This window comes from Gorilla gorilla, chromosome 21 (genome assembly GCF_029281585.2).
Source record: "Gorilla gorilla gorilla isolate KB3781 chromosome 21, NHGRI_mGorGor1-v2.1_pri, whole genome shotgun sequence".
NCBI lineage: Eukaryota > Metazoa > Chordata > Mammalia > Primates > Hominidae > Gorilla > Gorilla gorilla.
Window position 1 is genome coordinate 14,112,634 of NC_073245.2, and position 21,072 is coordinate 14,133,705.

General features: G+C 48.7%; 1 protein-coding gene across 1 annotated transcript in view; it reads right to left on the reverse strand.

Moving 5' to 3' along the window:
• Positions 1-13,274: 13,274 nt before the first annotated feature.
• ADRA1D (adrenoceptor alpha 1D) overlaps positions 13,275-21,072 on the reverse strand; it is a 28,858-nt gene continuing 21,060 nt past the window's right edge. Inside the window, exon 2 of the mRNA XM_031004928.3 lies at positions 13,275-14,791. Coding sequence (XP_030860788.1) covers positions 14,184-14,791 — 608 coding nt within the window. The 3' untranslated portion in view covers positions 13,275-14,183. The remainder of the gene's footprint in view (positions 14,792-21,072) is intronic.

The following is a 21,072-nucleotide window of genomic DNA, read 5'->3' on the forward strand; positions in this document are numbered from 1 at the left end:
TAAAAAAAAAAAAAAAATGAAAATCGTTGTTTTTGGCCGGTGCTCATGCCTGTAATCCCAGTACTTTGGGAGGCCAAGGCAGGTGGATCACCTGAGGTCAAGAGTTTGAGACCAGCCTGACCAACACGGTGAAACCCCATCTCTACTAAAAATACAAAAATTAGCTGGGCGTGGTGGCATGCACTTATAGTTCCAGCTACTTGGGAGGCTGAGACAGGAGAATCACTTGAACCTGGAAGGCACAGGTTGCAGTGAGCCGAGGTCGCGCCACTGCACTCCAGCCTGGGTGACAGAGTGAGACTCCGTCTCAAAAAAAAAAAAAAAAAAAAATCGTTTCTTTGGTCAGCAGCTAGGTGGAACAGGATGTCTCATTTTTGTTTTAATTTGCATTTCCCAACTAGTATTTTTTTCTGATGATTATTAGCCATTCAGTTTTTTTCCTTCATTGTGGATTGTCTGTTTTCTCCTTTTGCCCATATTTTTGTGTTGTCGTTTTCTTAGTGATTTGTAGGCATTAAAAAAATATATTAAGGATAGTGATCTTTTTGTCTGTTATATGAATTGCAAAGTTTCCCCCAGTCAGCTGCTTTGTTTATGGGGTCTTTTGATATACAGAAGTTTTAAATTCTGAAATTAACAAATTAACCAATCTTTCCCTTTAATGGTTTGTGCTTATTGTTTCCTGTTTAAGAATATGCATTTATATACCAAGTAAGAAAGACATTATTCTACATTTTTAAATAGTTCTTACAGCTTTATTTTGTACATATTATCTGCACATTTTGATGGTCATATTTCTTTACTTTCAATAAACCTATTGTTTCTTTACCCCATTTCTTATTTCATTAACTATGGCTACTGGTACAGTGTTGAGTAAGAGTGAAATGAGATCATAGCCCATTCCTGACTCTCATGGGAATGCTTTTTTTTTTTTGAGATGGAGTCTCACTCTGTCACCCAGGCTGGAGTGCCGTGGCATGAGCTCAGCTCACTGCAACCTCCGCCTCCCGGGTTCAAGCGATTCTCCTGCCTCAGCCTCCTGAGTAGCTGGGATTACAGGCACCTGCCACCGCGCCCGGCTAATTGTTTGTATTTTTAGTAGAGACGGGGTTTCACCATCTTGGCCAGGCTGGTATTGAACTCCTGACCTCGTGATCCACCCGCCTCGGCCACCCAAAGTGCTGGGATTACAGGCGTAAGCCACCGCGCCCGGCCAGGAATGCTTCTAATGCTTCTAATGAGTATGCTGTTTGCTCTAGGGTACTTTTTTAGAAGAAAGATTCATTCATGTTTGAGAATATCTGCGTCTTGCCTTTCTTCCTGAATTACCGTATTTAGTTTAGTTAAGAAAATCATGGTCTTTCCTTATAGCCTTCTCTGCTTTTCAAAGCATGTGTACAACAGCATCTCATTCGATTCTCACAAAAAAAGGTGAAAACCCAGGGCTTGGCAGGGCAGGGTCCTGATCCAGGCCACAGGAGAGGGTGGCCCAATCTGCACTGTCTTAGCTCAGAGATAGAGCTAGATTGCTATTGTCACTTGTGGAAGGTAGATGGCAAAAGTGACCTCAGTGCCTCTCTCCTCCCTGTGTCTGCCTGCTTCTCCATGTGACTTTGTATCTGCTCCCACTAAAGAGATTGTGAGATTGCTGTAGACTGGATTGCATCCCCCACAACCCCTGCCCAACTCACTGAAGTCCTAACTCCCAGTACCTCAGAATGTGACTGTATTGGAGACAGGATCTTTAAAGAGGGAGTTAAGTAAAATGAGGTCATTAGGGTGGGCCCTAATTCAGTGTGACTGGTGCCTTTATAAGAAGAGGAGATTAAGACACAGATACATACAGAGGGAAAGCCATGCGAGACACAGGGAGAAGATGGCTACTTACAAGCCAAGGAGAGAGACCTCAGGAGAAACCAACCCTGCTGACTCTTTGATCTTGGACTTCCTGCCTCTAGAATTGTGAAAAAATAAATCTGTTGTTTAACCACCCAGTCTATGATACTGTGTTATGGCAACCCTAGCAAACTAACCCAGAGCTGGAGTCTATTCCCCCACTTGAATCTGGGCTCGGCCGTGTGACTTGCTCCAGTCAAGAAGGAAGCAGAAGCGATGTGCGTGCCTATAGGCCTTGCCTGTTCAACTGTGCTCTTGCACTTCCGTCATCACCGTGACAACATGCTTGGGTTAGGCTGCTGGAGCATGAGAGACATGTGGAGCCGAGCTGATTCACTCCGGTCATACCAGTCTTTCTATGCAAGGCCAGTCCAGATCAGCAAGCAGCCAGCCAGCCTTTAGATGTGTAGGTGAGCCCAGCCGAGATCAGCAGAGCTGCCTAACCAAGCCCAGATGACCCCAGATATGTGAGCAGTATATGTTATTTTTGCTGGACACGGAGATTTTGTGGTTGGTGGTTATGCAGCATCATTGTGGTAACAGAAGGGAGTTGCACTTCCCTGTGCCTGCCTGGCCAGCCTCAGAGGATGTCAAAAGGGTACTGGGGCCTGGGCTGAGGTTGCAGGGACCCAGTTGCTGCCTAAAAGTTTGAGTCAAAGGAGTAGTTGAAGAAGGTGGAGCCTAGAGTGAAAGCCAAGGGGCCCAGGCCCAGAGAAGTATATAGACTGAAGAGAAGAGGTTCAGGGCCAGGTACAGTGGCTTACACCTGTAATCCCAGCACTTTGGGAGGCTGAGGCAGGTGGATCACCTGAGGTCAGGAGTTTGAGACCATCCTGGCCAACATGGTGAAACACCGTCACTACTTCAAATACAACAAAATAGCTGGGTGTGGTGGCGTGCACCTGTAGTCCCAGCTACTTGGGAGACTGAGGCAGGAGAATCGCTTGAACCCAGGAGGTGGAGGTTGCAGTGAGCCGAGATCGTGCCTCTGCACTCCAGCCTGGGTGACAGAACGAGACTCCATGTCAAAAAAAAAAAAAAAAAAAAAAAAAAGAGATTCAGAGACTCAGAAATATGGTGTCCAGACTGCCTGCCAGAAGTGTATCCACCCTCAGAATATGAATCCCGCCCTCCCAGTTATACCTTGCTTATCTACATGGGGAAGTTATCCCAGATATTATATCAACTGTCCCTGCCTGTGGTCCACCTTAATTTAGGAACCCTTGCTTGCTGAAAGGAGGCCAACACTCATCAGTTGTAGAGTCCAGGTCCCTTAGGATATTCCTGGGCTGGTCATGAGTTGCACCCTGGGGTCTCCTGGTTGGTGGCTAGAGAAGGGTAGAAGGAAATTTTGCCAGAAGAGCCAGTCCTCTTGTGATGCCTTGGAAAATTTTTGGCAAATATTCAGTCACTTTCCTCTCCTTGGAGCAGAGTATATTTCCCTGCCCCACTGGCTTTGGGCTTGGCCATATGACTTGCTTTGGCCAGTGAAATGTGGATAGATATGATGCGTTAGGAACAGAAGCTCTAAAGCTTCACGTATTTGTCATTAATCATGGGAAGAATATGCCCCAGACAGCAGATGGTTCAAGGAGAATACAGAGAAAAGGGGAATGGATTTGAGCCATAAAAGCCTAGAACCAAACCTAGAATCTGCAGACAGACGCCTAAGCAAGAACAATAAATGCTTGCTATTGTAACCTGTGAATTAAGGGGTGGCTTGTTTTGTAGCGTTACTGTGGCTATAGCTGACTAATACACCTTTCTTTGGGGGAGTCATCCAGGCCAAGAGGGAGCTTTCTGGGCACTGGTGATCGAGTGAGCCATGGATCCACAGAATGGGAAGCTACCCTTATTGTGACTCAGGTCTAGCAAAGGGGCCTGACAGGAGTAGGTCAAGGGCTTCAGGGACCTGGGGAGGATGCATTTCATGGCTTGATTCTAGCCCAAGGGGCTGTAGGGAATAGAAGCCAGTGGGCATTCTTTTAGTTCTAATCTACGAGATTGAGGAAAGATCTTCTGTCCCCACTGCCCAATTCTTGGCTGATGAGGAAGAACTTTATTCTAAATATTCAGAGCTAGCTGGGCGCGGTAGCACGCACCTGTAGTCCCAGCTACTCAGGAGGCTGAAGCAAGAGGATTGCTTGAACCCAGGAGTCCAGCCTGGCAACATAGACACCGTCTCTAAAAAAATAGATATATAAAAAAATTAAAAATAATTCAGAGCTGCTGGCTACTTCTCTTCCATTAGATGAAGACCTGAAAAACTGTGGTGTCTTACCCTGCTCTCAAGATCCCTTCTGATTCCCAACCCACAAACTGGTACAGTCCAGTGGGCATGAAGTCTTCACTGGATGTAGAAAGTTCCTGAAAGGGGCTGGGTTTGGTGGCTCACACCTGCTATCCCAGCACTTTGGGAGGCTGAGATGAGAGGATCACTTGAGTCCAGGAGTTCAAGACCAGCCTGGGAAACATAGTGAGGCCCTGTCTCTACAAAAATTTAAAAATGAGCAGGGCATGGTGGCATGCACCTGTAGTCCCAGCTACTGGGGAGCCTGAGGTGAGAGAATCGCTTGAGCCCAGGAGTTCAAGGCTGCTGTGAGCTATGATCACACCACTGCACTCTAGCTTGGGCAACAGAGCAAGACCCTATCTCCCACAAACAATAAACAACAAAAAAGAAAGTTCCTGAAGGGGATCAGGAGAATGGAGGATCACGACTCTGTCCTCAGCTACTCAGAAAGCAATGTGTGGGCAGCAGGACAGTGGCTGGAGGTTTGATGATTGGATGGACTCTTCTTGGAGTTAAGGGTGGGGTATATGCAGTGGAGAGGGCTGAGCCTTTTCCTTCCCCACCTCTGGCCAGGGGTGCCTTTGATGCACAGGGTAACACTCTGGCAAGAGCTCTGAGTCTTTTAATTCAGCTTCGTTAACTCTGGAGTCCCAACTGTTTGCAGATGGCTGGCTGATATCCTCATTTTTAAAGGCCTGTTTTGAATTTTTATCCTCTTTTTAGCTCTTCATTGGTATTTTAAGGGGAGGGGTCTTATAAAGGACTTCAATACCAAGTTGAGTTGGTAGTGTCTGTGTTTGATTAAAAAAAATATTGGCTGGGTGCAGTGCCTCACGCCTGTAATCCCAGTACTTTGGGAGGCCAAGGCAGGTGGATCACCTGAGTTTGGGAGTTTGAGACCAGCCTGACCAACATGCAGAAATCCCATTTCTACTAAAAATACAAAAAAATTAGCTGAGCGTGGTGGCAGGCACTTGTAATCCCAGCTACCTGGGAGCCTGAGGCAGGAGAATCGCTTGAACCCAGGAGGCGGAGGTTGTGGCGAGATCATGCCATTGCACTCCAGCCTGGGTAACAAGAGCGAAACTCCATCTCAGAAAAAAAAAAAAAAAGAAAGAAATTTCCTGAGGGCTCCTAATAAGGCAGGCAGTTCTAGAGGGTAGCTTGGGAAGGGTGTGCTAAGTATGGGTTGAGTGCATGGAAATGCTAGCTTAGCTCCAAAATCTTCATCTCCAGAATCTCTCCACCTGTTCTCTTCACTCCCACCCCCATTCCTCTGGCAAAGCCACCATCATCTCTTGCCTGGACTGTTGCAGTTGCCACAGTAAATGGCATCCTTGCTAATTTTTGACTATGCCAGTTATCCTCTTATGGCAGGACTTTTGCACTTGCTGTCTCCTCTGCCTTGGATGCTCTCCTCAGGGATCTGCGTGGCTCACTCCCTTACCGTCTTCACACATCACCTAGCTGAGAACTTCCCTGAGTGTTGGATCTAAAAGCACAATTTCCCCATCCCCAACATTTCCTGTTATATTTCTTTTGCTTATCACCATCTAACCTGCCATATATGTTGTTTATTACCTATCACCCTGTCCTAGAACAAGAACTCCATGGTGGCAGGTTTCTTTTCTTTTGCACACTGATGCATCCCCATCTACTGCGCAGATAGTAGGTGTTCAGTAAATACTACCGAATGCATGCATTTGATGACCTCACCTGGCCATTCGTTGATGGCTGGAGAGTACTGGCTGGTTGAAGGGTGTCAGAGGGCCCCTATGCCCCACCTGTGAAGGTGCAGTTCATAGCTGGAGTCAGGTGGACACCGACTACCTAACCTGTATGAAGCCCATGTGGTAGGCATCGTAGGCTTGTCCACTAGGGTGACTGTAAGATGCCCCCTAAGAGCTTGGAAAGAAAAGTTCTGAAGATTGTCTTCTGAGAGTTCTACTCTGAAATGGACCCACAATGGAGGAGATTAGAGAAAAGCAATGTGAACTTAAAGGCACAGAGCAAAATTAAAGGCTATGAATGAAGCATGAGTCAGATGGGAGGATGGAGAGGGATGTATTGGAAACAGAGGCAGGAGGCACCAGGAGGTGGAACCCTGGCCCAGGGATCAAGTCCTGTGCTTGGTACACTAAATAAATAACTGTTCACTAACTCCTCAGCTTTGCCCGTGAGCTCATGAAGCAGCTTTCAGACCATGGACTGGCTTCCCATCAAGCTCATTTATTGTCATAAATACATTGGCTTGTCGATGGTTAAGTTATATATCCCACTAAAAATTAGCATATTGGCCTTGGGCTTACAAACTTTACTTCCTAGTGAGTTAGGAAGTCCATGTCAGCTTATATGAGACTGGTCACCAGATCTGCTTTCTGGACCTGTAATACTGAAGAATAGATAAATGACTGGCTGGGGGCAAGTTCACCGAGCAAATAATACTGCAGTCTTTTGGGATGCGGCTAGCCAGGGATTTCCTGGTGTCCCCCTTTCCTTTTCACAGCTGTCTTTCTTTCTTTTTCTTTCTTTCTTTTTTTTTTTTTTGAGACTGAGTCTCGCTCTGTTGCCCAAGCTGGAGTGCAGTGGCACGATCTCTGCTCACTGCAACCTCCACCTCCTGGGTTCAAGCGATTCTCCTGTCTCGCCCTCCCGAGTAGCTGGGACTACAGGCCCATGCCACCGCACCTGGCTGCTTTTTTTTATTTTTAGTAGAGACGAGGTTTCACCATGTTAGCCACGATGCTCTTGATCTCTTGACCTTGTGATCCATCCGCCTCGGCCTCCCAAAGTGCTGGGATTACAGGCGTGAGCCACTGCGCCTGGCTAGCTGTCTTTCAAAATCCTAAACATTTGGCCAGGGCTGTGGCTCATGCCTGTAATCTCAGCACTTTGGGAGGATGAGGCAGGTGGATCACCTGAGGTCAGGAGTTCGAGACCAGCCTGGCCAACATGGCGAAACCCTCTCTCTATTAAAAATACAAAATTAGCCAGGTATGGTGGCATGTGCCTATAGTCCCAGCTACTTGGGAGGCTGAGGCAAGAGAATTGCTTGAACCCTAGAGGGGGAGGTTGCAGTGAGCCGAGGTTGGGCCACTGCACTTCAGTCTGGGAGAGCGAGACTCCGTCTCAAAAAAAGAAAACAAAAACCAAAACCCCAAAACCTAAACATTTGGTTAATCTGGGAAGATATCCTTGAAGCAGATGGCTTCTGGGATAACTTGTTTTTGCTAGGTTCTTGGTGAGAGGGGACCTCTTATGTTGCTTGCAAATTAGATAACTGGATACAGGCTTGAAATGTGTTGACGGACTGTGTAGCAGACACCAGGAATGCCCACCTGAAATCTATTCTCTGTTTCTTCTTGCTGCCAGAATCCTGATTTTGGCAATGATCCTCAATCATCCTAAAGCGAGGGTTGACAAACTTTTTCTGTGAAGGGCAAGAGAGTAAAATTTAGGCTTTGTGAGCCAGGAGGCAAATTTGAGAATATTATGTAGTAATGTTCATACAATTTTAGTGTGTCATGAAATATTATTGTTTTGACTTTCCCCTCCAATCATTTAAAAATGTAAAATTCAGGCCAGGCGCAGTGGCTTATGCCTGTAATCCCAGCACTTCGGGAGGCCGAGGCAGGTGGATCACTTGAGGTCAGGAGTTTGAGACCAGCCTGGCCAACATGGTGAAACCCTGTCTCTACTAAAAATACAAAACTGGCCGGGTGCAGTGGCTCACGCCTGTAATCCCAGCACTTTGGGAGGCTGAGGAGGGCAGATCACAAGGTCAGGAGATCGAGACCATCCTGGCTAACAGGGTGAAACCCCATCTCTACTAAAAATACAAAAAAATTAGCCGGGCATGGTGGCAGGTGCCTGTAGTCCCAGCTACTTGGGACGCCGCTGAGGCAGGAGAATGGCGTGAAACCAGGAGGCGGAGCTTGCAGTGAGCCGAGTTAGCACCACTGCACTCCAGCCTGGGTGACAGAGCGAGACTCCGTCTCAAAAAAAAAAAAAAAAAAAAAAAAAAAAAAAAATTAGCCAGGCGTGGTGGTTCATGCCTGTAATCCCAGCTACTTGGAAGGCTGAAGGCTGAGGCAAGAGAATCGCTTGAATCCGGGAGGCAACGGTTGCAGTGAGCCGAGATGGCACCACTGCACTCCAGCCTGGGCAACAGAGCGAGACTCTGTCTCAAAAAAAAAAAAAAAAAAAAAAAAAAAAAGAAAGAGCTTGGGTTCTTGACTGGCAATACCAGCAACCACCTGTCCTATAACTTGCCAAGTGAGAAAAATAATGCCCCAGGTTTATGCAGCTATTGATCCACTTCCTTATTGCCTGCAGCTGTGCTCTTAGCTGATCCGGTGTGCTAGGGATGTCATCATTATCTGCCCCGCCCCCACCCTCAGATGCTGGTGCCCAGATGGCTGTGTTTTGCTCCACGTGATCCATCTCGCTCACTCCCATGTGCCCGCCCTCACTGTTCAGACCTGACCCAAAGTTAGCCAATCCATAAGTCGGCCTTTGTGGCTTGGCTCAGTGGATGAATGGGACCGAGCTGATTCCCTCTCTCGGGAAAAGGAACTGAGATTCCTTTTTCGGGTTCTGGCAGGACAGAAGGAGGTGGACCAAAACAATATGATGGAGTCACGTGAGTGGTGAATCCTGGAAGAAACATCCACAAATGTCATGGCTGAGGTATCTGCAAATGCTTCTGATGCATCCTTACCTCCAACTCCCAGCTCTGAAAGCTCAGCCTGTTGTGGCCCTAGCTCCTGGATTTCTTCTTGATTCCAAGCATATCTTGCAAGTTCCACTTAGTTCCTCCCCAGACCACGGCAATTTTAGAATGTAGGCCAGCATCCTGCTCAGCATTCCCTTTGTTTCACTGCTTCCCAAAAGGGCTGGGGATTAGGGAAGGGAAGAAAGTCCTGGCCAGACCCTTGACAGCAGTGCAATGCCCCCCTGCCTAAAGGCCCCAGCACCACTTGGGCAGAGGGAGCATGGGTCCACTGGGCTCCCGAGAGCCATTCTGAGCAGAGAGGCTGCGGGACCAGTTTATCCTTTACAAGCATCTGGTTTTATGCTTTCCTGAAGCCACAAAAAAAAAAAAAAAAAGAAAAAAGCAAAGTTTTTCCAAGTGGACGGTGAACATGCAACCCCTGGGGGTGTAGTAGGATGGGAATAGAAACAGGGTGAGGGGTGCTCTGAGGAGTTAAAGCTCTGACAGGTCACTGAGGGAGGGTGACTGAGGTCCCAAAACTTTCTCCAGGACCTGTTGGTACCCGTTGGAGGAGGGATTAAGGGGCTGGCTTGCAGCATGACAGTCAGGAGCCTTTGGGGGCAGGGTGGGGCTCCAGATGGGAGGGTTAGGTGACCTGGAGGGTGCCATGGAGGGCGCAGCTGGTTCCTTGCAGCCTGTAGCCCCCAGAGGATGGGTGGGACCAGCGGGGGTGAGGGCCTTGCAAGGTTGGTGATGGTGAGCCAGCCGCCAGACGGCAACCGGGCAGTGTCTCAGAGAAGGGTCAGTGGGCGAACTCCCAAGATCCAGTATTTAGTAAACACTTAAGCCCAGCCCCAAGCAGCCCTGGGGACAGAGCCCTCTCCCCTGTGGTGGATGCAGGTGCAGATTCTATCGCAACCCAGGATGACTGGGTGTGAGCTATGAGGGAGGCTGCAAAAAGTGCAGGGCTTGGCAAAGGATCTGTGTATGGCAGGAGGAAGATGAAGACTCTGGAAGATAGGGAGTGGAGAGGGCCAGCAGGGTCAGGGGCGTCATCATGCCCAAAGAGAGTAGAGGAGATAGGAGATACTGCAGTAGGCGAGTGGCCTTGGGGCTTGTATTTGGGGTGTGAACACTAACATCTGGAAGGGTGAACACTAACATCTGGAGCTAGAGACAGCCTCTTGGGAGTCATTTCTGTACAAGTGGTCATTGAGATGACATGGAGTGGATAAAATTGTGTGAAGAGTTGAGAAAAAGAGGAATAAAACCCTAGGGAGCATTTAAGAGTGGAGAGAGAAGGCTGTGGAGGAGGCAGAGAGAGAGTAGGGTCAGCAGGTCAGAAGAGATCCCAGAGGCGCGGCTCAGAGGCAGGGAGGGAACATTCCAGGAATCAGGGAGTGGCCACCAGTGTGGACTGGAGCAGAGAAGGCGGGGAGGAGACCAGGGAAATGGAAGGTCCCAGGTGACTTGCAAAAGCAGCCCTGGGGATGCTGGGGACAGAGGTCCCGGGAAGAGTGTGGGAAGAAAGCAAGGTGGGCAGTGAGAGCCCAGCTGGAGAAGGAGAGCAGACTGGAGATGGGGTCCTTGAGTGGGAAGCAGGAATGAGGCTCTTTAAGGATGGGGAGTGGGCACTTGGGTGAATGCTAGTGTCCTCGGAGGCTTGCTTCTGTCCCTGTCACATCTCACAGGACCATCCCTTTCTCATTCACAAACTCCCTCAGGTCTCACCCCATCCCTTGAGGATCATGTAAAGAAATTCCTACTCGCTGGAGACAATGGCCCCATTTTTGTTTTTTTTTTACATGCATCTCAGGGACAGTCTCTCTAATCAGATGTGTGGGCTGGGCTGGGGATCTGAGTACCTGAGGACCCAGGAAATGGTACAGTGAATGCACTTCTTTCAGATGGTCTCCAAATCACTAGCAAGAGGCTGCCTCCTCCAAGAGGAGCAAGAGGCTGTTGCTGTTTTCTCCCATCCTCTTGGCCACTCTATGACCCTTTGCCATGTCCCAGAACCAAGGTCAGCAGCACAGTGCTTTACTGATGATTAGAACAAGGTACCTGGATGCCCTTGCTGTGGCATGATCTATCTAGGGGCTCTTAAGCCCTCCTGCACCTCCTGTAGGCTCACAACCTGGTGCAGGGACACAGGAGGAGGAAGTAGCTGTGTGCAGGGGGCCCCTGTGTCCCAGAGACAGGCTGAGGCTCAAACATCAGACATATTTTCCAGATTGATTACCATGCCTAGAGCAAGTACAGGGCAAGCCACTGGCCTTCCTGCCTCCACTCCCACTGGGTTAACCGGGGCAGGGAGGCCCACAAATCCTCCTGATGAAGGCTCCCTTCCCACCCTCCCCTTTTGCCCCCACTGTTGACTTTCTGTGGGATCAGCTGCCCTGGCATGTGGGACTGTCAGAGGTATTGGAACCAGAGTTACTCCATCTTAAATAGGGGCTGGGTAAAATGAGGCTGAGACCTACCGGGCCGCATTCCCAGGAGATTAGGCATTTTTAGTCACAGGATGAGACATGAGGTGGACACAAAATACAAGCCATAAAGACCTTGCTGATAAAACAGGTTGCAGGAAAGAATCCGATCAAAACTCACCAAAACCACGATGGGGAAGAAAGTGGCCTCTGATTGTCCTCACTGCTCATTACATGCTAATTATAATGTATTAGCCGGTTAAAATACACTCCCACCAGCACCATGACAGTTTATAAATGCCATGGCAACCCAAGGAAGTTACCCTATACAGTCTATAAAGGGGAGGAACCATCAGTTCTGGGAATTACCCACCTCTTTCCTGGAAAACTCATGAATAGTCCACCACTTGTTTAGCATATAATCAAGAAGTAAAAATAAGTATGAGCAGCTGAGCAGCCCATGCTTCTGCTCTGCCTATGGAGTAGCCACTTTTATTCCTTTACTGTTTTTTTTTTTTTTTTTGAGATGGAGTTGCCCAGGCTGGAGTGCAATGGCATGATCTTGGCTCACTGCAAGCTCTGCCTCCCGGGTTCAAGCGATTCTTCTGCCTCAGCCTCCTGAGTAGCTGGGATCACAGGCACCTGCCACCACACCCGGCTAATTTTTTTATATTTTTAGTAGAGATGGGGTTTCACCATGTTGGCTAGGCTGGTCTCGAACTCCTGACCTCAGGTGATTCACCCGCCTTGGTCTCTCAAAGTGCTGGGATTACAGGTGTGAGCCACTGTGCCCAGCCTATTCCTTTACTTTCTTAATAAACTTGCCTTCACTTTACTGTATGGACTTGCCCTGAATTCTTTCTTGCATAAGACCCAAGAACCCTCTCTTGGGGTCTCGATAGGGACCCCTTTCTGGTAACAGGAACAACTTTCACTCTGCTTAGAGACCCTCTGCAAACCCAAGGCTGCTGTTGAAACAGGTCTTGCTCACCCCTGTCCCAGAGGCCAATGTTCAATTCTTTGACACTGCGGTCTGCCCCCTTACTGACCACTGATTTGACAGATGGCCCCTACCTCTGCCAGAAGACAGGGCTGTCTTCTGGTGTCCCCAGCTTTGGGGCAGCCAATGTGCTGCAAAGTGGAGCCCTCTTTGGAGTATGCAACATTCTGTCAGCACCCAACATACTCCCACCCATAAACTTTCCTTCCTGTGCCTCCAGGGAGGCCAGGCCTGAAAGCTCAGAACCTGCTGTAGACTCACCGTGTGAAATGTCTGCTCCAAGCCCTGATACTGGCTGCCTTTTTAACTCTGTAAAACTTGGGTGAGATGCCTGAAATTGTGGGTGACCTTTTAGATAGACTACCTGCCTAGTAAAGAATGGAAACTTTGGGCTCAAAATACTGGTCTATGTGGCCCCAGCAGCTGGGTCATCCAGTTCAGAGCACCCCCAGACACCCCAGTGTATTGTCTAACCCACTGTCCTCCCAAGGGTCCACTGGAACGCAGCCATCACCCCCATGCTGGTTGGAAGTATGTGGTTGATACTATCCAGCTGAAGACTGAAATGCTTGCAATCTCATGGGAATATGACAAGTAGGAATATGACATTTTACACAAAGCTAACAAGCATGGTTCCTAGGTATGGGTTCTTTTCCTAGCCATGTACAGCTGTCTACTTGGGCTTGTATATCTTTTCCTGTAAACTTATGTTTCACCCATTTACCTGATGGCCGCCTTCCTCACTGAGGCCCTCAGAGCATTACATAAGCATCTGGGGAGACTGACAAAGGGACAATTTGTGCTTAGGATCACTATTTGGTTCACAAGACCGATCATGTGAGTTTTAAAACCTAACAACCCCCCCCAGGTCCTTTGGTCATGCTAAAACTCCCAACAGACAGCAGCCATCAGTTAAAGAGTCAGTTAAGTTGAAACTAGAAAGGCAAATGTAGACCCAATCTATTCTGTTGCGGGCCTTTAGTTCTTGACAGACTTTAGGGGAAAAAGTAGTTTTTTTTTTTTTTTTTTTTTTTAATGGGTTATGGGCTAAAGAGGGACAGTTGCACAGTTTGGATAAAATAGAAGTATTCTTACCAATAAATATGTCTCAAAATGACAAATAAAGCTCTCCAATTGGTGGCTTGGAATCCCAGCAAGAAGTGATGGGCACAGGCACGATGAGCTATGTACAGAGTGTAAACAGTAAGGCCCTTGAGGGGAAGTAATAAGGGGTAGGGGCCAGGTGATGGGGTGTGCACGGAGGAGCCTGGGTGGCGGACAGCGGGCCCATGGATAAATACAGCAGGCTTGTATGACGGCTATACGATCTGCCACCAAAGCTTGTGGGTGGTGGTAGGTCCACTGGGTTCCTCCAGTCGGCAGTAAGAAGGAGAAATTTGTCCATTGAGGAGCCCTGGTCCCACTGACTTTTTCCCTAAGGGAGGCACTGGGGTAGCCGGCCAAAGCTTCTGTGCCTATTTCCCAGAAGAGGAGGGGCAGGCCTTCCTGGCCATGCTTGGGGCTGTCTACTCAGGGTTCAGGGCATGGAGGATGGGGCAGTGTTTCTCAAATAGGGATTGGGAGCAAAAGGCCCCACGGAGCCCGCAGCCTCTCCCTTCTAAGAAAAGAGTTCTGGGCACCTGAGTCCAGCAGGGGGCCCCATTACTTTTCACCTTTCAAGGGCTCCAGCCTCAAGCTCTGCCCAGTTCCTCAGGGATGCCACAGAGCAGCTGCCCTGATCAGTTTCCGGGTCTCCGATTTGCACGGGGGCTCTTAGAACAACGCCAGCCTGCCTCTCTAGTCCCCCTTACCCCCAAGCCCAGCACACTCCGCGGCCTAGCTCTGGGGTCCTTAAATATCAGTCTCCCGTAGGTTGCTGTAGTCGGCCAATTCGTAGGCCTGGCAGGTGGCGCCCTCGGCCACCTCGTGTGGGACGCCTAGGGACACAGCCTCCACCTCTGAGCGCTGGGCGCACGCTGCCTCTGCGCGCTGCGCGCCCCCGGCGCGGATCTTGTGCGACAGGCTGGAGACTTTGGCGCGCAGCTGGGTCGTGGGTCTCCGGAACGGCCCCAGCAGCCTCCACTCGCGGAAGGCGCTGGGTGGCTTTCGACGGCTGGCGACCGGAGCCTGCATCTCGGGCGTGCCTGGGGGTTCGGGGTCGGGGTCGGGGAGCGCGGTGAGGGCCAGCGGCGCTCCGGGGGGCGCGTCGCCCGAGCTCGGGGCGCAATCCTGGCGCAGGCCGCTGGTGGAGGCCCGCCAGTGGTGGCCGTAGACACGCCAGAGAGGGCGGCGGCGCCGGCGACGACGGCACTGGCAGCGCAGGAGACGGAGGAAGGCGCGTTTGAACTCGCGGCTGGAACAGGGGTAGATGAGCGGGTTCACGCAGCTGTTGAAGTAGCCGAGCCAGAAGATGACCTTGAAGACGCCCTCCGATGGCTTCAGCTGCGGGAACAAGGAGCCTGTAGGGAGCAGAGACCGATACTGGTTAGCTGCTTGGGGAGGGGGAGGCCAGGCGGCTCTGGGCGCAAAGGGGAGACCCTTCAGTAGCCTTGGCTGAGTCACTGACTAGGAGTTCTCAAGGGATCCGTGCTGTAAATCAGGAGGTCCATGAACTTGGATAGAGAAAAATAATAATTGTTTTCACTCACCTCTACCTGAGATTGAGGATTACCTTCAATGAATGTAGGCAACAAACCAGAGTAGAGTTAGACAAAACCACGTGCAATTGCTGTTTTTGTAGCTCAAAACCGGTGCAATATTGGCAGTTTCGTATTATGAGACAAAGTAGCAAACATAGCCATGTTTGCTCATTTCTGCGTGCCAGCATAATTTCACAAAGTCCCCGACTCTGTGACAAAGTACGGCTCTCTGGAAAGATGCTTTGAAGATAAAATAGGATAGAACATATGCCCCCGCCTCCCTGCCACATCTCCTGTCTGAGTCATTATTTTCCTGAAATGATAAATGACCCTAGTCCTTGCCTCTTCCTACACAGAAGATAACGTCTGACCAGGTTAGTAATTATGCTGCTATGAACAGATATACTCTTACACCCAAAACTCAATATAATTCTGCTTTAATAGAATTGCTGAGCAAATTCAATATAATTTTGTACATGTGGAACCCCCGCTACCTATATATAAACAGTAGATTAAAATACTGTGCTGGAGCAGTCTGATATAACCTCTCTGAAGGGCTGGGCTACAGGGCTTAGTCTATAGTCCTCAATAAGACTTCTAAATAAAACTAATGTTAATTTTTTAAAAGCTTTGTTTTCTTTAATTGATAATATGATTCAAACGAACATTAGCTGTCCCCACAGATATTTTCCTATCACTTCCAGTTGTTGCAGATGTTTTGAAATATTCTCTACGCTCCTCACTTTTGGGAAATGACAGTCATTAGAATGCACCACTAGATCTTGTGTTTTTTTTTTGACCCACAGAGTCAATTTATTTTTGATAAAGGTACAAAGATAATTCAATAGAGAAAGGGGAGTCTTTTCATTTGTCTTTTCAGCAAATGGTCCTAGAACAATTGAACTAGATCTTGTTATGTAATACCTTAATGCAGAAGCATATTCATTAGCAAGTCACGCATTTCCTGTAAAAATATTTTGATGGCTTTTCCAATAAAATCAGTTTCATTTGTAATCTTTTGTATTTTGTTTTATGCTTTTGAAAGCGTGACTCTGAGAAGGGACCCATACGCTTCCCCAGGTGCCTAAGGAGTCTGTAACAAAAAGGGGTAAGAACCCTCGAATTAAATGTTGGCCAAGGTTTGCTCCCTGCCAGGTGCTGTGCTGGGCTCACACACACGAGGAGGCATTACACATGGCCCTTATTTCCTAGCTAGAATGTGAATAAATATCTTTGAGATGCAGGTGGGGTGATGATGGTGGTGCTCAGTGTAGACAGTCCTTGACTTTTGATGGTTCGACTTAATTTTTTGACTTTACAATGGTGCAAAAGTGATACGTGTTCAGTAGAAACCATACTTCAAGTACCCAAAGAACCATCCTGTTTTTCACTTTCAATATAGTAGTTAATAAATTACATGAGATATGCAACACTTTATTATAAAATAGGCCTTGTGCTAGATGATTTTACCCAACTGTAGGTGAATGTAAGTATTCTGAGCATGTTTAAGGTAGACCAGGGTAAGCTATGATGTTCGGTAGGTTATATGTATTAAATGCATTTTGACCTATGATATTTTCCATTTACAACAGGTTTAACAGGACATAATTCCCACTGTAGCTCCCCACTGCAGCTGTGTGTGCATGTAGGGTGGCAGCCACAGGCTCAGAGACAGCTTAGGGGGGTCAGCCAGGATGAGGCAGGGCAGAGGGTATTACAGGTGGAAAGGACAGGCGGGCAAGAAAATACCAAGTTTGGGTCCTGGGAATATCCTACAGGATAAACGCAGAAAATCTCATTTGGGACAAATAGTGAAGGGGCTTACATGCTGTGAAGTTCAGCTTTTATTTTGTGGATGCTTAGGGGCCGCGAATATTTTTAAGCAGGTGAGAGATAGAGCCTGGAATTAAGCCTCCATAAACACACTGCTCATGGGCTGTTGAAACGCAGGGCAGTGGGGCTGTTCCAGTGGAAGTGGTCAGGAAAGGCTTCTGGGATGGCTTTGAAAAAGGAGAGTGCCAGGGAGGATGGGGCAGGGACACTAGGATCTGAGCTGTGCCAGGAAGACCCTCCTTTCCACAAACATCTCCCCTGACATCCCTACCATGGACCCAGAAAAGGTCATTTTTCCAGAAAGGCACATGACCAAATGCAAAGGCACAATCCAGGCAGCAGAGGCCACTCTTTCATCCTCATTCACCCTCAGCAGCAGTAGGGGCAAGAGAGCAGGGGGCCAGGGGTGTTCCATCCTGGATAGAGGCTGCAGGTGCCTGTGAGACCAAGCAGGCCAGGGGTGGTGGGGTCCTTAACAAATTATGGGACCTTCTCTCTCTTCCTCTTGCCTTCAAAGGAAAAAGAGCAGGGATCCCTACTGAGGAGGCAGAGGCACCATTCCCCTCTCTTTGACCTGGGGAATATCGGCTTTGCTTATCACCCCTCCTCCCACCATACAGAGACAGTTTCTGGTGCTAAGAGACACCGCAGGGGAAGAGGAGGGTCCCATAGCATCATATGGCACAGGCTTCTCAAACCTTGGTCATGTGGCCCTAAGCAAGTTATGTGGCCATCTAAGTTTTTTTTTGTTTTTTTTTTAAATAGATGGTCCAGGCTGGAGTGCAATGATGCGATCTCGGCTCACTGCAACCTCTTCCTCCTGGGTTCAAGCAATTCTCCTGCCTTAGCCTCCTGAGTAGCTGGGATTACAGGCACGCGCCACCATGCCCAGCTAATTTTTGTATTTTTAGTAGAGACGGGGTTTCACCATGTTGGTCAGGCTGGTCTCCAACTCCTGACCTCGTGATCTGCCCGCCTCAGCCTCCCAAAGTGTTGGGATTACAAGTGTGAGCTACCGTGCCTGGCCCATCTAAGTCTTACTTTCCTTTTAATATTATTTTTCTAGAAGGAATTTTGTGAAGATTCATATATTTTAGGTCCCAGCACTTAGCAGGCTCTTAAAAAGTATTGGTACCTATAACTTTTTTTTTCTTTCTTTCTTTTTTTTTTTTTTTGAGACAGGGTTTCTCTCCCATCACCCAGGCTGGACTTCAGTGGCACGCTCTTGGCTCACTACAACCTCCACCTCCTGGGCTCAAGTGATCCCCTTGCCTCCTGAGTAGCTGGGACTACAGGGGTGCACCATCATATTCGGCTACTTTTTGTATTTGTAGTAGTGTTTTGCCATGTTGGCCAGGCTGGTCTTGAACTACTGACCTCAAGTGATCCGCCTGCCTCAGCCTCCCAAAGTGCTGGGATTACAGGTGTGAGCCACCGTGCCTGGTTTATTAGTATCTATTACTTACCTCCATTTCTGTGGCTTTTGAGTGAAGAGACCTCAGATCTGGGAAGGGACCCAGTTTCTAGCTCTGGAGAGTGGCCAGAAACAGCAGCTGAGACCTAGTGGGTTTAGGGGCCACTGGCACATTAGTCAGGATGTGTGAAAGAGATTATTTTCCCTGGGAGAGAGGTTGGGCCATCCCTGGAATGTGGGGGCCACTAGTGTTGACCTCAGCCTCCAGGAAAGTGGCCCTCAAGAACAGCATCGCTCAATGGCTGCGAAGTAAGACAGAGTGCTGAAAATAGCCTTCTGACTCAGGCTACAATTCTTTTATATTTAGCCCAGGATGACAAATCAGTGGACTATGCTTTTCAGTGGTGAGCCTGAAGCTGGCCAAAGGGCATTGTTATTGCATGGTTTTTATTCAGACTGGTGGGCAACATGGTATATTGTAGTATGGCCAGGTCATGTTGTAAACATTAATATGGTAATTTATGCTCAACCAACCTGAAGTCTGCTGTGAGCTGGGAAGTCCTTACACGAGAAGGAGCTGTAATACAAACTCAGCCTTTCAGCCCCAAGGTTTTCCCACTGTATCCTGTTGAGGTTTTGTCTTACTTTGGGCTCTCCCAGAGCAGACTGACAAGAATAGAAATACAAGTTTTTAATTTGGGAGGTAAATGAAACAGCTTGAGTGGAGTGGGAAAAAGAATCAGGGAAGAGAAGGAAGCCAATAAAGTGTGTTATCAAGTTACTGATCACTATGGGCAATGGGGGGAGCTCTGGATGGCTATGAAGAGCACAAACCTCAGTGTTCTCACACCAGTAGAGTGAGGGAGGTGGGGTATTTATACGCCCATTCCCATCAGTCACTGTTTGGGCTGCTCCCTCTGGGTGTTAATTTTCCACACTTCCTTTCTGCCACATGAGTGTGCAGAGAAAGTCCCTGGGCAAAGAAATGCAGGCAAGTGCTTCAACAGAATTTGGCCCTCATGCACTAAAGCTCTGGGGGAGATGGGTGGGGAACCAGTGGCATCTGCCACAACTTTGTTTTACGTGTTCTCTGCCCACTGCATGCAGACATGTTGCCTGGAAATACAAACAATCTGTGCATTTGGGCTCCAGATTCCACAGGCAGCGGCTCTCAAGAGACTTCTGTTCCGCTCACAGATGCAGGTTTGAATTTCACACCTGCCTCTGCCCACAGTGCTCCAATCCACCACCTATACCTCCCTGCACTTGCCCACTCTCTTGGCTGCACCCCTCAGCATTCTCTCATGGGCCCACAGCCTCATGCAGGGATCTCTGGAAGTCAGAAAGACAACTGGGCATTTTCCTCTCCATGGCATACCATGAGTGTGAAATGGGGAACTGCCCCAAGACCCCTGAGCATGGGCACTTGGCTCACAGGCCTTGTTCTTTTGTGGCTCCAATGTCTCTCTGCAGTCCTCTGTCTTCACGTGCCACAGCCAAGTGGCCAGGCTGACTCACTTTGCACTCTGGCCACAAGGGGCTCCCCAGTCTTGCCTCTGGGCTCTTGCACATGATTATCCTGGAATGCCCTTCCTCTATATCTGGTAGTGCTAGCTCCAGTGGCATCTCCTTCTGAAGTCTCTCTTACACCACCCGCTCCTGACCCAGCTGAGCTATTTTACTCTCCTCCCACCCGCAGCACATCAGTCTCCCTTTTAAGTGCCTAGAGCACTATAGGTAACGATCAATTTCCTGTCTATTTCACCTTTAAAGGCTAAGCTCTTCCTACCACTTGGCATCTAGTAGGTACCTGATACATTCTTGGACTCTTTTCTGTGTATCGCACCTTGCAGCTCATCCATCACCAACTCCTGTTGGCCCCTAAGTCCCCTCGACTTGCTTTGTATCACCTTCATGTTACTACCTTGGTCCAGGCTACCATCGTTGTCTACCTGCAGTGCCTTTCTTTCCTTCCTTCCCTCCTTCCTTCCTTCCTTCCCTCCCTCCCTCCCTCCCTCCTTCCTTCCTTCTTCTCTCTCTCTCTTTCTTCTCTTTCTTTCTTTTTTTTTGACATTGGGGTTTCACCATGTTGGCCAGGCTGGTCTTGAACTCCTGACCTCAGGTGATCTGCCTGCCTCAGCCTCCCAAAGTGCTGGGATTACAGGCTTGAACCACTGCTCCTGGCCCCTGCAGTGCCTTTCTAAGCGGCCTTCCGGCTCCTGCCTTGTGCCCGCCCCCGGCTCCGAAGCTTGCTCTCTATACACAGCTGGGGATCCTTTTAAAATATAAGCCTGAGCATTTCATTTCTTCACTTAAAATCCATTAGCCACTGAGTGCAACTTCCTGTCTTTTCTCTCTCTTCCTTATCTGTACTTTGACCTCCTGCCAGCTCCTTGGATTCCTCCTTCTCTGCTTAGCTGAGACTCCTACTCACCAGCACCTTAACTGTTCTCTTTTCCACCAACCCCCTCATCCTTCTGGATGTAGGGAGACTCATCCAGCCAGATCCTGACTCTGGAGCAATTTAATCGCTCCCTGAACACGCTTGGGGTCTTTGACCTCAGCTCTATGTCCCATATTTCCAGTGATCTAGGCTCCTGTCCTCTGCCAGCTCTCTGCCTTTTCCTTTACCGGCTCTTTACTGCGTCGCAGGTAGACAATGATGGGAGTGTTGATCAAGGTGGCATTAAGGAGGTGGTGCAAAGTTGGGGGGATTTGGCAGCCTAAAGGAGTTGGTAATGGATGAGGTGCAAGGTGTGATACAAAGAGTCCAAGAATGTATGAGGCACCTACTACGTGCCAAGCACGGTGTGAGGAGTTTAGCCTTAAAAGGTGAAATAGAGAGGGAACATAT